The sequence below is a fragment of the Lithobates pipiens genome, unplaced genomic scaffold (assembly GCF_037356315.1).
Source record: "Lithobates pipiens isolate NorthernLeopardFrog02 unplaced genomic scaffold, aLitPip1_a1.2 Scaffold_3, whole genome shotgun sequence".
In the NCBI taxonomy this organism is placed as follows: Eukaryota; Metazoa; Chordata; class Amphibia; order Anura; family Ranidae; genus Lithobates; species Lithobates pipiens.
The window spans coordinates 82,380,161-82,397,429 of NW_027507790.1; the positions used below are offsets into that span (position 1 = coordinate 82,380,161).

The following is a 17,269-nucleotide window of genomic DNA, read 5'->3' on the forward strand; positions in this document are numbered from 1 at the left end:
AGTGAATGGCAGCGTGTCTTATTAAATGCCCTGGCATGGAAAAGTTTTCTCTGTCGTGGGGTCAGCAGTAAGGTATTTGTACATTGAAATCATACCCCCTCTCAAGTGTCTTTTCTCCAGAGAGAATAAGTTCAGTGCTCGTATCCTTTCCTCATAACTAAGGTTCTCCAGACCCTTTTATTAGTTTTGTTGCCCTTCTCTTGACTATCTCCAGTTCTGGCATATTCTTCCTGAGGTCTGGTGCCCAGAACTGGACAAGCATACTCAAGGTGCGGCCGGACCAGAGTCTTGTAGAGTGGGAGAATTATAATTTTATCTCTGGAGTTAATCCCCCTTTTAATGCATGCCAGTATTCTGTTTGCTTTGCTTGCAGCTGCTTGGCATTGCATGCCATTGCTGAGTCTGTGATCTACTCCCAGGGGAGTAGCTTGCATTCATATTTTTGCCACCCAAATGCATTTTAAATTTTTCCACATTAAACCTCAGTTACCATGTATTTGCCCACCCCCTTAATTTGCTCAGATATTCTTGCAAGGTTTCCTCATCCTGCGGAGAAGTTATTGCCCTGCTTAGCTTAGTATCGTTCTCAAATACAGAGATTGAACTGTTTATCCAATCCTCCAGGTTGTTCATGAATAATTTAAATGGGATTGGTGCCAGGGCAGAACCCTGGGGGGACCTCACTTTCCTCCCCTGCCCATTCTGAGTACCCCCCATTTACCACTACCCTCTGAACTCGCCCCTGTAGCCAGTTTTCAATCCATGTACTCGCTCTATTGGTTTATGATCTTTGGGCCTTCCTATATCCAGATGGCAGCTCACCTCCTCATAGAAGGTTAATAGATTGGTTTGGCTTCATGGATCCATTCTAATTATTGCTGATACAGTTGTCATTGCTAAAATCTTGTATGTAGTCCCTTATCCCCTCCAAGAGCTTGCATACGATTGATGCTAGGCTAACGGGTCTGTAATTCCCAGGAATGTCATTTGGCCCTTTTTCTAAATATTGGTGCTACGTTGGCTTTTCTCCAATCAGCTGGCACCATTCCAGTCAGTAGACTGTAAACATTAGGAACAATGGTCTGGATATTACTTGACTGAGTAGACCCTCGAGTGCAAGCCATCTGGTCCCGGTGACTTATTAATGTTAAGTTTTTCAAGTCTATTTCTAATTCTGTCCTCTGTTAGCCATGGGGGTGCTTCCTGTGACGTGTTATGAGGATAAACATTGCAGTTTTGGTTACTGAAGCCACTTGATTCCCTCGTGAAGACTGAGAAGAATAAATTCAATACCTTCGCCATCTCTCCATCCTTAGTAACCAGATTCCCTTCATCATTCTTTCTGGGACCAATATGACCTGACCTCCCTTTCTTACTATTTATGTACTTAAAGAATTTCTTTGGATTTTTCTTACTCTCCTCCGCTATGTGCCTTTCGTGTTCTATCTTAGCCACCCTGACTGCACCCTTATTTTTGTTGTTGTATTCTTTGTAAAGTTGGAATGCCGATGATAATACCTCAGCCTTTTTTGAAGGCCTTCTCCTTTGCTTTTATATTCATTTTTACATTGGAGTTAAGCCACCCAGGACTTTTATTAGCTCTTTTAAATGTATTTCCCATTGGGATGCACTGGCTAATGCCCTTATTTAATATGCTCTTAAAGCATACCCATTTCTCCTCCGTGTTCTTTGTTCCTAAGATTTTATCTCAATTTGTATCTTCTAGCAAGGCTCGTAGTTTAGGGAAGTTGGCCTTTTTGAAATTCAGTGTCTTTGTTATCCCCCTTATGTTTCCTATTAGTTTGATTTATATTGAAACTAATTGACCTGTGATCGCTGTTTCCTAAATTTCCCTGTATTTCGAAGTCCATGATTAAGTCTGTATTGTCGGTAATCAGTAGATCTAGTAACGCTTTGTTTCTAGTTGGTGGGTTTACCATCTAACCCATGAAATTGTCCTGCGAGACTTTCTGGAACTAGCGAGCCTAATGCCGCGTACACACGACCGGACTTTTCGAGGGACTAGGTCCGACGGAGTTCTGACGGACTTTCCGAATGAACAGACTTGGCCACACACAATCACACCAAAGTCCGACGGATTCGAACGTGATGACGTACGACCGGACTAGAATAAGGAAGTTCATAGCCAGTAGCTGCCCTCGCGTCGGTTTTTGTCCATCGGACTAGCATACACACGAGCGCATTTCTCGGTAGGAACTGGGTCCGGCGGCGTTCCGGTGGAAAAATGTAAAACATGTTCTATTTCTAAAGTCCGCCAGATTTTTGGCAAGCAAAGGTCCGATGGAGCCCACACAAGATCGAATCGTTCTGTCGGACCTTTGCTGTCAAAAAGTCTGGTCGTGTGTATGTGGCATTAGATGAATGTGCGGTTCCTTCCACCCAGTCTGTCTGGTTAATTAAAATCTCCCATTATGATGACACTTCCCATCCTTGCCGCTAATCCAAATTGTGATAGGAGGTTCGCCTCTGCCTCCTCCTTCTAGGTAGGGGGCCAATAGCATACTCCCAGTATTACTTTCCCCTTAGTTTCATCCCTTTGCAGCTCTACCCATAAGAATTCCACCTCTTTGCTTGCTCCCTTAGTGATGTCATCTCTCACATTCACTTATACATAATTTTTGATATACAGGCATACCCTTCCCCATTTTTTATCCTCTCTATCCCTGTGACATAGGTAATACCCTTGAATGGTTGCCAGCCAATCATGGGAGCTGTTGAACCAAGTCTCTGAAATTCCTACAAAATCTAAAGCGAGGTCACTAAAGACATGGATGAGCAAGTTTGGGGGTGGAGCAACTTGACTGGCCTGACCTCAACCTGATAGAACACCTTTGGGATGAATTAGAGTGGAGACTGTGAGCCATACAGCATCAGAACAAAACAAAAACAAAACTCCAAGACATTTTGGACAATTTCATGCTCCCAACTTTGTGGGTACAGTTTGGGTATGGCCCCTTCCTGTTCTAACATGCCCACCAGTGCACAAAGCAAGGTCCATAAAGACATGGATGATCGAATTTGGGGTGGAGGAACTTGTCTGGCCTGCACAAAGTCCTGACCTCAACCTGATGAAAGACCTTTGGGATGGATTAGAACTGAGACTGCTAGCCAGGCCTTCTCATCCACATCAGTGTCTGACCTATCAAATGCACTTTTGGAAGAATGTTTAAACATTCCCTTAGACACACTCCTAAACCTTGTAGACCGCCTTCCCAGAAGAGTTGAAGCTGTTATAGCTGCAAAGGGTGGGCCAACTCAATATTGAACCCTATGGACTGGGATGCCATTAAAGGTCATGTGCTTATAAGGGCAGGCGTCCCAATACTTTTTGGTAAGGGTGTATATGGATGTAATTAGAAGAGGAAAGGTCTGGACAGCCGCACTCCAATAAAAATGCCTTTATTGTGCAAAATAACATAAGTACAAACCACAGCAGGGTACAGGATAAAAAAATCTTGACGCGTTTCACACTCTCAACAGTGCTTAGTCATAGAGTATATGGATGTGTTTTTATGTCCTTAGTTCTACACTGTATTAGGTTTTCTTGGGGTGTTTTTTTTTTTTTTTTATCTTATCTCGTAGGAATCCGCATTAAAAAATCTAAGTTTTGGTGCAGCTTTTGCATCTCTTCTGCTTCATGCTTGTACCCTTGTGTACGCTTATCTTCAGCATCCTCACAGGGTATGTTTGTTTATTTTTGAATGAGTTTTTAAGAACTTTGAAGAATTGACACATAGAATTCTGCTATTATTTCTTCCTTTTGGTTGTCTCTTGCTGTAATTTTGCTCCCCACTGACAGCAGAACTAAAATTAGGTGCAGCAAAAGGCAACCAAAAGGACAAAGTAAAGTCTCTTTTTATATGCCAATTCTTTAAAAGGAGGAAAAAAAATACCTAAACACATCAACAGATATGTGGCAATTAATTTAGCTTGAATTCTTAGTGGTGCTTCACATATAACATTTTTAGAGGTCTCTGTTCTGTATTGAATACATTCTTCATTCTTTATCACTGACTTTTTATGGTGTCTCTTTTAGCTTGAAGAGGAGAGATCAGTATTAAATAACCAACTACTAGAAATGAAAAAAAGGTAAGGTTTTTTTTTTTTGTTTTGTTTTTTGCTTGTATACAAAAAGTAATCTTCCCTATTCACATGTTTGCATTACATTTTTCCTAAAGATTACATTTTTGTTTACAGCAGGACTTGGCCACCCCAAAGGCAGAAGAGGCACCCAGCTGCACTAGAGAAGGTACAGCTGGGTTGGAAGCCTCTCCTGTCACTGGTCACTGGATGTCACCTGTGACCGAGCAAAATACAGATCAGCCCTGCTGACTGTTTATACTGCAAAATCAGCTCTCCCAAAGAGGACCCACAGTCTGTGTGACACCTGTCCCTGTAGTTATCAGAAGCTGCTGATAAACAGTGCAGATGACAGCTTTCATATGAACAGCCCTGTTGATTTCATTGGGAGAGACTATTATATTCTGCCTTGCTAAGTTCAGTCCTGCTTTTCATTAATTTATAAATTAAAGTTATAGTTGTAGTCATTAGTCATAAATTAGTGTGTGTTTTTCCTGTTCATAGGTTAAAAAAATGCAATTGATTTGTAACACTGCATTAAAAATGCTTTGTGCCAGAAATATAATTGTAGTGCCCTTTTTATAAAAGGGACAAATGCCATAAAATTTTACTTTGGATGCGTTTGTAAGCTAGCTTAGTTCCCAGATGGAAGAATGGACTGCTTTTACACTGCTCCGTTGCAAAAATGCAGTAAAAACGTATATATATGTTTTTGCTGCATTTTGCACCTATGAAATAATAAGGACATGTGACTCACAAAACACACAAAAAAATGCATCAGTGGGTGTGTTTTTAAAGCGTGTTCTATTATTTTTTTTCTTAACTGCACCATAAATACAGCATGAAGGACTTTTAAAAATGCAACTGGTGTGAAGCTTTCCATAGGATTTAATGGTCATGCATTTTTTTTTTTTGGCAAGGAAAAAAACAGAAGAAAAGCTGATCAGTGTGAAAGGGGCCCCTAGTCCCCTTTCACACGGACGGACCATTCAGGTCCACCTTTCAGTTTTTTAGGCGGACCTGAACGGACACTCCACAGAGGTCTATGAGGGACGGATGTCAGCAGTGACATGTCAACTGACATCCGAAATGCTCCAATCCAAAAAAGTGTGACGTAGTGTGATGGATTCTACGGTCCATCTTCACCTGATCCCCCCCCATAGGGGAGAGCAGCACTTTGACAGGTTGGTCCCTGCTCAGTGTGCAGAGACAGACCTGTCATCTGCCTGCTCAGCAGGGATTGACTGAGCGATCCCTGCTGAGCAGAGCGGGCTCCGTACATGGACACATCGGTGTGAAGGAGCCCTTAAGTAAATGAAGTTCTGGTTCAGAGGCATAACTGAAAATCATGGGATCCCATAGCAAAATGTTGCTGGGGCCCACCTTCCAACTCTTTCTGTGTCAACTGTGACAATGCATAGCATTTATTTTAACGTTGCTTTAACTGTAAATTGCATGGCCGTGTGACACTATATCTAAATAAAATTTTCCCCACAAATATAATTTTTTTTGGTGATATTTGATCACCACTGTGTTTTATTTTTTTCTCTATAAACAAAAAAAGGCAATTTTGAAAAAAATATATATATTTTTTTTACTTTCTGCTATAAAATGCATACAATAAAAAAAAAAAAAATTGTCTTCATAAATTGAGGCCAATGTGTATTCTGCTCCATGTTGGTAAAAAAGTGAATGTTATAGCGTCTACAACGAATGGGATATATACTGGCATTTTTATTTTTATACCAGTAATGAGAAATAGATGTAGCCTCTATGACCATGATAGTAGTACAAGAAGTATGGAAAGTTGTGCCATCGTTCAGGAATTCAGAGCTGTAGAGATTAGGAGCTTGGTCCCCAACCAAGCCTCCCTAGAGAACAAGGGCAATTGGACTATCTCAGTACAAATTAAGCTAAGATAAATTCAAATTGTATGAATAAGTGTATAGAAAAATATAAACGTTTTATTAATACAAAATCAATAAAAATCAACATATAGTCAAATACAGATTACAAAGCATGGTAATAATCCATGTATACATACCGTATTTGCCGGCGTATAAGACTGGGCGTATAAGACGACCCCCTATTTTTCCAGTGCAAACTTAGGTTTTGGGCTATACTCACCATATAAGACTACCCCCCTTCGGAGGCAACACCATTTAAAAAAAACCATCAGAAACATAAAAAAAAAAAACACATCAGACTTAACATCAGAAAAAACTTGTGAACTACAAGTCCCAGAGATCCCACAATTGTCAGGCAGCAACAATGAATCCTCTCCTCCAAAGCACCATAATCATATCTGTATTTTTGGGAAGATCTGGAGCTGGATGTGCAGTACAGGATGCCTTGTTTATATGTAGAGCGCCAGGTACAAAGTAAATGATGCTGTGTTAGTGCAGTAGGAACACTGCAGAATACAGTGTGCATACAATGGGCACCGCTAAGCCAATCATGGCAGGCAATGTATTTTACTAATCTGTTGATTAGTGATCTTTTCATGTGACAACACTGAAGAAATTACACTTTGCTACAGCGTAAAGTAGTGAGTGCACAGCTTACATAGTTGGGTTGAATAAAGACACCAGTCCATCCAGCTTGTATAACAGTGTAAATTTGCTGGTCTTAACCGCTGGCAACAAAAGCCAGTACACCCCTAAGTGAAAATGTCCAAATTGGGCCCAAAGTGTCAATATTTTGTGTGGCCACCATTATTTTCCAACACTGCCTTAATTAACCCTCTTAGGCATGGAGTTCACCAGAGCTTCACAGGCTGCCACTGGAGTCCTCTTCCCTTCCACTATGATGACATCACAGAGCTGGTGAATGTTGGAGACCTTGCACTCCTTCACTTTCTGTTTGAGGATGCCCCACAGATGCTCAATAGGGTTTAGGCCTGCAGACATGCTTGGCCAGTCCATCACCATTTCCCTCAGCTTCTTTAGCAAGGCAGTGGTTGTCTTGGAGGTGTGTTTGGGGTCGTTATCATGTTGGAAGACTGCCCTGTGGCCCAGTCTTTGAAGGGAGCTGCTCTGCTTCAGTATGTCACAGTACATGTTGGCATTCGTGGTTCCCTCAATGAACTGTAGCTCCCCAGTGCCGGCAGCACTTATGCAGCCCCAGATAATGACAATCCTACCGCCATGCTTCACTGTAGGCAAGACACACTTTTCTATGTACTCACCTTGTTTCCGCCACACACGCTTGACACCATCTGAACAAATAAGTTTATCTTGGTCTTATCAGACCACAGGAGATGGCTCCAGTAATCCATGTCCTTAGTCTGCTTGTCTGCAGCAAACTGTTTGTGGGCTTTCTTGCTCTTTAGAAGAGGCTTCCTTCTGGGATGACAGCCATGCAGACCAATTTGATGCAGTGTGCGGCGTATGCTCTGAGCACTGACAGGCTGACCCCCCCCCCCCCCCCCCCACCTCCTCAACCTCTGCAGCAATGCTAGAAGCACTTGTACGTCTATTTCCCAAAGGCAATCTAAGACTATGATGCTGTGCACGTGTACTCCACTTCTTTGGTCAACCAGGGTGAGGCCCTTTTCTGAGTGGAACCTGTCCTGTTAAACTGCTGTATGGTTTTGGCAACTGTGCTGCAGCTCAGTTTGAGGGTCTTGGCATTCTTCTTATAGCCTAGGCCATCTGTATGTAGAGCAACAATTCTTATTTTCAGATCCTCAGAGAGTTCTTTGCCATGAGGTGCCATGTTAAACTTCCTATGATCAGTATGAGAGAGTAAGAGCGATAACACCAAATTTAACACACCTGCTCCCCATTCACACCTGAGACCTTGTAACTCGTTAGTGTTACATGACATCGGGGAGGTAAAATGGTTAATTGGGCAAAATTTGGACGTTTTCACTTAGTGGTGTACTCACTTTTGTTGCCAGCAGTTTAGACATTAATAGGTGTGTATTGAGTTATTTTGAAGGGACAGCAAATATACACTGTTATACAAGCTGTACACTCACCACTTTACATTGTAGCAAAGTGTAATTTCTTCAGTGATGTCACATACTGGGATATGGGCTAGCAGTTACTGAATTGCAGGAAGAATCAATTAACACTCACCAGCGCCCTTGCAGTTCTTATAAAATTACAAGCCGTTGGCCACTGTGGCTGGTGGTACTTGCAGTTCATTCATTCACTGAACTCTGGATCGGAGGGAGAGGAGGCAGGCGCTGGAACATCCCCTGTAATTTTATTTTGAGGCGCTGGAACATGTTACATGTTCCACCCCAAATATACATGGAATACGTAACGTGTTCCAAAGTAAACTTAAGCCTAGTAGTTCTACAAAAAAAACTTTAAAAGGCTAAGTAGCCTATAAGGTTTAAAGTGGTTGTAAACCTCAGACATGAAATATGAACAAAGCATATCCCTCTATAGTGTGCTTGTCTCATTTAAGAGCACTAAGTGTCATTTCTGTCTGCTGCTTCGTTCCTCTGCTATCCGCATGAATCATTTCTGACAAGTTTTCCTGACACCAAGAGAAAAAAGGAGATGGGAGGAACCTCCAGCTGATTGACAGCCTTATCGCTGTTTCTGTGTGCTGTGTGAAGGGGGGGGGGGGGGGGGGTCCCTTCCCTCCAATCAGCTCTGTGCTCTGACAAGCTTTATAAATTCTGGACTTTGAACCAGAACTTAGAGAAGACTGCAAATAAACAGGTACAACTTATTTAGGAGGATTAGTTTAATCTGTGTATCACTTGAGGTCAGTCACTTCACTGGGTATATGTAAGGGATTACAATCGCTTTAAGCAAATTCGATTTTCTTTTTTTACCAGATTATAGTAAATTATGTGGCATACAGGGCTAAGTTTTCTTGCGGACAGATGCTTATAGGGCAATAAATCCATAAATCTTGGCTAGGACAGCTAAGCAAATGCTTCTTACTGCACAAAAGGAAAACTCTGGCCAGCAGAGGATCCTGAGTGCTGACTTTATCCCATCTATACTGGAAACCTCACATTGCATTTTCCCTAACGGCCTCCCTAATTGGGTCCCCCTCCTACTCCAAGCCACATAGCAGCCATGTGGGCTGCTATGACATGCTTATTGTTATGCCACTGTCGCAAACCAAAACAGTAATGTTAGCACTGTCATTTCTTTCTTGACAATATGCACACATGTATGCCCAAGCAAACCTTTTCTCTTTTGCCCCCATATGCACACATTTTCAGCTGGTGTCCCTGTATTTGACAGTAGTAGAGAATGTGCTTGTGTGATTTGCCCTGCACAGGCAAAACACAGATTCACCTTTCGCGGGAAGATAAGTTTGGTTTTCAAAGTATGAGTCAAGAAAAATCACTTGGATATACTTTCATAAATGGCATTTGGCTAGTTTAATGTGTTTTTAAAATGTAGGTTATATTTTTGTAGACAAACATACACTTTTTTTCTGTCGAAGTTATGATTTTGTTATTTAGGACCTTTTTGACTATGTGGGAATATAATTTTGATATTTTCCAGGTTTGACAATAAGTGTCTTTTTACATTTGTTTTAAAAACTGTACCCTCGTCTGCTCTGTTCTGGTTAGTGTAGCTAATTTTAGTATATAAAAGAAATCGAGCAGCGCAATTCAAACTATAAGAACTCAAGCGGCTGAACACTCAGGGTTAATCAAATCCCATATCAAGCAAGTAAATATAAATAGTGCATCGCTAAAACAAATAAGGACATTTATTTAGTTTATATTTTATATTTTTGAGCAGCACTAATTCAATATAAAATAGTGTCCAAGTTGGTGCAGAAATGAGGGATCATGCAGGTGACTTTCGTAATAAACTTCCACCACTGGTAGTGCTTACCGCTCACCTCAATGCGTGGACCCCTGGAGGGTTGGGGCCACAAACACGGTCCCCTAATGGGGCATATAATCTTTCCGGAACACCACTCTGCTGGAATAACACAATACGATCACTGGAGAATCGCCACTTAGCTGGGATGACAGGATTGGATCACTGGGGAACACTGCTCAGCCGGGACAATGGAAATGGATAACACTCAATGCGCTCCAAACTCCTCTGATCAAATTTTGATGCTTCAGTACCATGATAATCATGTAAATAAAAAACATATGTAGTGCTCTCTGCGAGTATTTATACTTTAATGAAAAAATTAAGAATACACTTACAAAACAGGCACTGTAACCCAGTGCCAGGTATACACTGTATGGTAGTGATGACTTTGAGTAATGTCATGTGATTTCTTTACGTCCGCAAGGACAGTGATTCTCCAGTAATGGCATTGTCATTCCAGCAGAGTGGTGTTCTGGAGAGATTATATGCCCCATTAGGGGATAGCATTTGTGGCCCCAATCCTCCAGGGGTCCAGGCAGTGAGGTGAGCAGTTGGCACTACCAATGGTGGTTTATCGCAAAGTCACCTGCATGATCCCTCATCTCTGCACCAACTTGGAGACTTCTATTTTACATTGTATTAGTGCTTCTCAAGGAAATGTATTTAGTTTATATTTTATATAGATCATTTTAGACCTGATTAATCAAACATTTTTTTTGCCGATCAAGTTGACGAAGAGTTGATCTGGTCACATATATAATTTGCATTTATCCACTGTAGTACCTAAATCACTAACTTATTTTGTTTGATTTTATAACAAATGGTAATAAATTGACTTCAATATAGATTTTTTTTTTGACTTTTTCATATAGAGATATAGGTAGCCTCCCTTTTCTGTCCCCATCTCTGCTTCAGGACCCAAGCTCCACTTTTTTGGTCATGAGTGCCAGAAAAACTCAGGGCTTCATCACTTCCAAAGCAGACAAAAGGATGCACACCACTCCCTCTTCTGCACAAAACTTTATTGTACATGCATCAGGAGACTCTCCACTCGATGCTCTTCTCATAAGTCTTGCTTCTTAGGCTCTGCTTTAAAGCTCCACTAACTCCCCCGTACATTACTCTCTCCCATTCCCCTGACCTGTTATATTGAGTTAAATTCAAAACGTACTCGCCTGTCCAGTTAAATTGTTACACTCCGCTATCTTTTGAAATGTTGACATCCGACGCTCTTCAGGGGTGTCGGTGCAAGTGGCATTCTAGCATTTAATGGCAACATTTCCAGTAGTACTTCTAGGCTTTTTTTTTTCTTGCTTTTTTTTTTTCTTTGCTGATGTTGCATTTTTTTGCAAATTAACTTGCATATATCAAAGCCTGTGTCAATGAGCTTTTATGTGTGTCAGGATTGCTTTGTTCCCCAAGAAAGTCATTTGCAATGCAAAAGCAACTTGCAGCAAGCTGGTGCACCATAGGAGGTCAACTGCAGGTCAAATGGAACTGTTGGTTAATGCTTGAATGATCTCGGGCTCCTCCGTGAATCGTAATCCGCTTTCTCAGCTGGGGATCTCTCCGCTGATCCCTGTTGAGCAGGCAGATGACAGACCCGTGTCTGCTTCGCTATGCAGAGCGGACACAGTCCTGGGGCAGTTGGATGAAAATTTACCACCTGTCAGATTGTCAGGTGTCGGCAGACAGTCGTCCGCTGACATCTGCCACTCCATAGAAGAGACTGGCGAGTCCGATCAGTTCCGTTTGAAAAACTGACAGTAGGACCTGATCGGGATCGCCTGTGTGAAAGGAGCCTAACCTAAAACAAACTTTATATATACAGTGCATCTGGAAAGTATTCACAGTGCTTCACTTTTTCCACATTTTTTTCTTACAGCCTTATTCCAAAATGGATTCAATTTATTATTTTCCTAAAAATTCTACAAACACTACCCCATAATGACAATGTGAAAGAACTTTGCTTGAAATCTTTGCAAATTTATTTATATATATATATATATATATATATATATATATATATATATATATATATAAAATAAAATAATCTTCACCGCTCCTACCCATTGAAATCAATGGGACAGCGCTGCTACAGCGGCGCATTGCGGGCGGTTTTAACAGTTTTTTTGGCCGATAGTGGGGGTTAAAACCACCCCCGCTAGCGTCCGCAGACCGAAGCTAAAACGACGGTAAAGCGCCACTAAAAATAGCGGCGCTTTACCGCTGACTGCTGCACCGCCCCAGTGTGAAAGGGGCCTAAGAGATTTTAGTTTTGTTGATTTTGATACAGTAATACAGAGCAGTGAGCTTACAGCCCCTTTCAAACAGCCAGTTTGTTATGGCTTCTGGATTCTTTCTGCAGGAATGACCAGGTTATGTGATTGCTGACCACACAGAGCAATTAGCTGCAATTCTGGGGCAGATGTCCGAGCATGGACGCTTGCCATTGGTTTAAATGGGCTGAGTGCCCCGATGCTAATCGCATAATCCGTTCATTCCTACATCAAGAATCCATGTGAAAGGGACCTACCAGTCTGGTAGGGTTACCAGTTTACCAGTGCTTGGCTGTTTTTGTTTTTTCAGGATTTTCTGCAAGTACAAAAATACCTGTTTATTCTATCATGCTGTAGGAAGAAAAATTAAGCTACCCCATCTAAGGGCAGATGAGCTGTTACACTCACAGTTACACACACTGCATTCCTAAAATATTCAGACCCCCTTCACTTTTTCAATTCTGTTATGTTGCCGCCTGATACTAAAGTTGTTTAAAAAAAAAATTCCCCCACATTAATTTACACTCAGTACCCCATAATTACAAAGTGAAAACAGAATTTTAGAAATGTTTACAAATGTATGAAAAGGAAAAACTGAAAAATAACATATCGGCATAAGCAATTACCTTTTGCAGCTACATTTACAATTTTAGCTCAGGTGCCTCACATTTTTCTTGATTGTTACTGAGGGGTTTCTACACCTTGATTGGAGTTCACCTGTGCTAAATTAGGTCAATTGGTTGGACATGATTTGGAAATGCACACACCTATCCATAAAAGGTCTCACAGCTTACAATGCATACTGTATTAGAGCAAAAGCCATGAGGTCAAATGAACTACCTGCAGAGCTGATTGCAAGGCACAGATCTGGGGAAGGCTACAACAAAAAAAAAATTCTGTTACACTGAAGTTCCCAAGAGAACAGCGGGCTCTATAATTCTTAAATGGAAGAAGTTTGGCACAACCAGGATTCTTCCAAGAGCTGGTTGCCTAGCCAAACTGAGCAATCGTGGGAGAAGGGCCTTAGTAAGAGAGGTGACTAAGAACCTGATGGTCAGTAACTAAGCTCCAGAGATCCTGTGTGGAGACGGGACAAAGTCCCAGAAGGACAACCATCACTGCAGCCCTCAACTATCTTGGCTTTTAGACAGAAGCCTCTCCTCAATGCAAAACAAATGAAAAAAAAAAAAACACTTGGAGTTTGCAAAAAAGTGCCTGATGAACCCTGATAGTGAGGAGCAAGATTCTCTGGTCTGATGAAACCAAGATTGAATTGTTTAGCCTCAATTCTAACATAGGAATGGCTTAGGGAGAACACTGAATGTCCTAGAGTGGTCTAGCTAGAGGCCTGATTTGAACCCTATTGAACATCTCTGGAGAGACCTGAAAATGGCTGTCCACCGATGTCCCCATCCATCATGACTGAGCTTGAGAGAATTTGCAAAGAATGGCAGGAAATTCCCCCAATCCAGGTGTGCAAAGCTTGTCACGTCCTACCCAAAAATACTTGAGGATTTAATTACTGCCAAGTACAGAGTAAAGGGTCTGAATACTTGGTGTTTAACTAAAGTCAGATTTTTTTTTTTATTATTAAAATAACCAACATGTTATACTTACCTGCTCTTTGCAGTGGTATGGCACAAAGTGGCCCAATCCTCCTCTTTCGGGGTCCCCGGCAGTGATCTTGGCTCCTCCTCTTTTTAGGACAACTATAGCCAGCTGCTTGCTATGGGGAGAAATGTAGTCTGCGTGCTTCTGACCGGTGCGTCTTTGGAGCCTGGCTACCTAGACCTACTCAGCAGGACTTTGACCTGCCCCTACTTCCTCTTCATTGCATTTAATTGACGGCAGCAAGAGCCAATAGCTCCTGCTGCTTCTTGAATGCTGTGAGAAGAGGAGGTAAGGGGAGAATAGATGTAGCCATGCACAGCGCTGATCTCTTCTCCCCTCTTTTACTCTCACCGTAATGCAAACAATGCATTAAAGGGTAACTCCACTTTTGAGGGGGGGGGAGCAAATAAAGAAAAAATAAGTCATATTGTAATTGTTATTAAAAATGACCTTACCTTTTCAATCTGCAGCCCCTGTAATTTTCTGAGAATGCATTGCAATGTGGCTACCTGAAGTTGCTCTGTACACAGAGTGTGTACTAACCAACCCCAGAAACATAATTTCCTGCTTGTGTGATTGGCTCACCAATTTTCTCAGAAGTCGGCTTAAGATACAAGTCAGATTTCAGGCATCCCCAGCAACAAAAATTTGTTTTTTGGTGAGACGCTCCCAATAGGAACACATCTAAAGGGATGCATGCCCGGCAGATTTCCTCATTAGTGCCCTGCAGGTGCACACCTTATAGATAATTATGAAACCACTCCTACTCATCACTAACTGCCCGTTCACACTACCGCAACTTGTCAGGCGACTTAGCCGCCTGACAAGTCGCGCTGCGTTCTGTACTATGGAACCGTTCTAATAGGAGCGACTCAAGTCGCTCCGACTTAGAAAAAGGTTCCTGTACTATTTTTGGGGCGACTTGCATTGACTTCTATACAGAAGTCATTTTGCAAGTCGCCGCTGAAGTTGTGTGCAGGTCGTGTCTGTGAGTCGCGCTGCAAGTCTCGTCGCCCCTGTGTGAACGGGCACTGAGGCTCAGAGGAACATACAGGGATTACTTCAGAATAACAAAAGGTAGGAATTTGCATTACATTTTTTTTGTTTGTTTTTTCTCAACAAAATTGGAGTTGCTCTTTAAGGTAAAAAAACATTTTTAGGTTTAGTAACACTTTAAGTACATGTGATATTTAAGTTTCTTCTTTTTAATAGGTTCAGAAAAGTTTTTAAATTCTGTTTTAACTTTGTCAATATGGGATACTGAGTGTAGATTAATAAGGGAAAAGAATTTAACCAGTAGAGACCCGGGCTATAGCCAAATGACGGCTACAGCGAGGACCTCCTTTACCGGGACTACGACTATTGATGTCGTCCCGTGCACAAGCGGCCTGCGCACCCCCTGAGGGGCACGCGAGGCGCGCTCTGTGATCTGCGAGTCTGCGATCACGGATCCGAGCAAGGGGTCGATCCTGACCCCTTACCACGTGATCAGCTGTCAGCCAATGACAGCTGATCATGTGATACAACGGAGCCCGTAATCCGCTATTTTTCCTCCTTTTGCGCTGACAGCGCGAGGAGAAAAAAAAAGAGCCGATCACTGGCGGCCGTGATCGGGACATCAGTCCCGATCACGGCCAGCTTACCAGTGCCCACCTGCCCCCTGCCAGTGCCACCTCTGTAATAAAAAAGTGCCCCCCATCAGTGCCACCCAGCAGTGCCCACAGTGCCACACATCAGTGCCCACAGTGCCACCCATCAATGCCCACAATCTGCCTCAACAACGGTGCTGCACCCCAGTGCTACATATCCGTGCCCATCAGTGCCCAGCAGTGCCACCTATCAGTGCCCATCAGTCCCATCTATCAGTGCCACCCATCCGTGCCATCTTATCTGTGCCCATCTTTGCCCATCAGTGCTGCCTTATCTGTGCCCATCAGTGCCACCTTATCTGTGCCCATCAGTGCCGCCTTATCTGTGCCCATCAGTGCCGCCTTATCTGTGCCCATCAGTACTGCCTTATCTGTGCCTATCGGTGCCACTTTGTCTGTGCCTATTAGTGCCGCCTTAACTATGCCTATCAGTGCCCACCAGTGCTGCCTCATCAGTGCACTTCAATGAAGGAGAAAAATGACCTGTTTGCAAAATTTTATAACAAACTATTAAACATGATTTTTTTTTTTTTTTTTGCATCTTTTTTTTGTTTGTTTAGCAAAAAATAAAACTCCCAGCTGTAATTAAATACCACCAAAAGAAAGCTCTATTTGTGAGAAAAAAAAATGATAAAAATTTAATTTGGGTACAGTGTTGTATGCCCGCGCAATTGTCATTCAAAGTGCATCAGCGCTGAAAGCTGAAAATTGGTCTGGACAGGAGGGAGGTTTAAGTGCCCTGTAAACAAGTGGTTAAACAACTGTAGTATCAGGCTGCAACATAACAAAATTGAAAAAAGTTAAGGGGCAATGATTACTTTATGAATGCACTGTATATATGTATTTAGTTTAGATAAACTTTAAGACTTGAAACAATAAATTATTAGAGCTAGCTATGGATGGTGGCACTTTGTGTAGGAAATCCACTTTTCATTTGGAGTAATAAAAGTCATCTATGTAATGTTATGAGTTTAATGCAATGCAGTAATAGGTGTATTCAATGCAGGTAGAGCAAATGTATCAGTTTGATTTTCTTCTAAATGTATTTTCTTTGTTAGCCTTCATCTGTGTATGGCAAGGCTTAACTAATAAGTACTAAATTACCACCGTAATTTTTTTCAAACCTTTGTATTACATTGAATATTTTCCTGTAACTGAAACTTTGTGGATTGCAAACTGTCCTGCTGTGTTTCAGCTTGCGCTGCTAATCAATGCTCATCCCATTCCTTTCTCCCTTTCTACTTTTTTGCTTCCTTTGCTATATCTGTGTGTCTTTTAATGGTAAGACTGAAGAAAGTCTATCCCCGTTACAACAAATAGTTTTATTTTTTTATTTCATATTTTTTTAGTACAGCATTGTTGTACGTATTTTGGCTGCATATGTCCCAAAGTGTCTTGCTTTTTGTTTTTGTAAAAGAAAAATTAAGCTGCAATTATTTTTTCAACCAAAAAGGAACTTTCCACATTTTTTTCCTACTTGTATATCATATATTTTCTCTATTCACATTTTCTAACATATGGTCTTTGTTATCTTGCATTTTTAAGCTTACCCAGTAACACAGTAAGGTACTTGTTTTGTTACTGAATGTGTTTGAGTAATAAGAGAAGAATCTTTGACCCAGCAGAGTAGGTTTAGGCCATGTTGAGCATGCCGGGAATTGTATCCCAGCTGTCGATGGAGAGCCAAGGAATTGTAGTAATGATAATCAGGTGGTGTGCTCTCCAATCAAGTTGTCTTATCTAATACAGCAACAAAAAGGTGCTATGAACACCTGAATCCAATATGCATCCATCTTGATTTCCTCTTCTTCTGTCG

At 41.7% G+C, this 17,269-nt stretch overlaps 1 protein-coding gene across 11 annotated transcripts in view; it reads left to right on the forward strand.

The window, feature by feature from the left end:
* CLIP1 (CAP-Gly domain containing linker protein 1) overlaps window positions 1-17,269 on the forward strand; it is a 259,076-nt gene that overhangs the window by 202,892 nt on the left and 38,915 nt on the right. For 6 of the 11 annotated variants that reach the window (XM_077461934.1, XM_077461936.1, XM_077461938.1 and 3 more), the window contains 2 exons: window positions 4,058-4,110; window positions 16,999-17,019. In XM_077461934.1, coding sequence (XP_077318060.1) covers window positions 4,058-4,110; window positions 16,999-17,019 — 74 coding nt within the window. The other 5 variants (XM_077461937.1, XM_077461940.1, XM_077461943.1 and 2 more) reach the window with 2 other exon arrangements.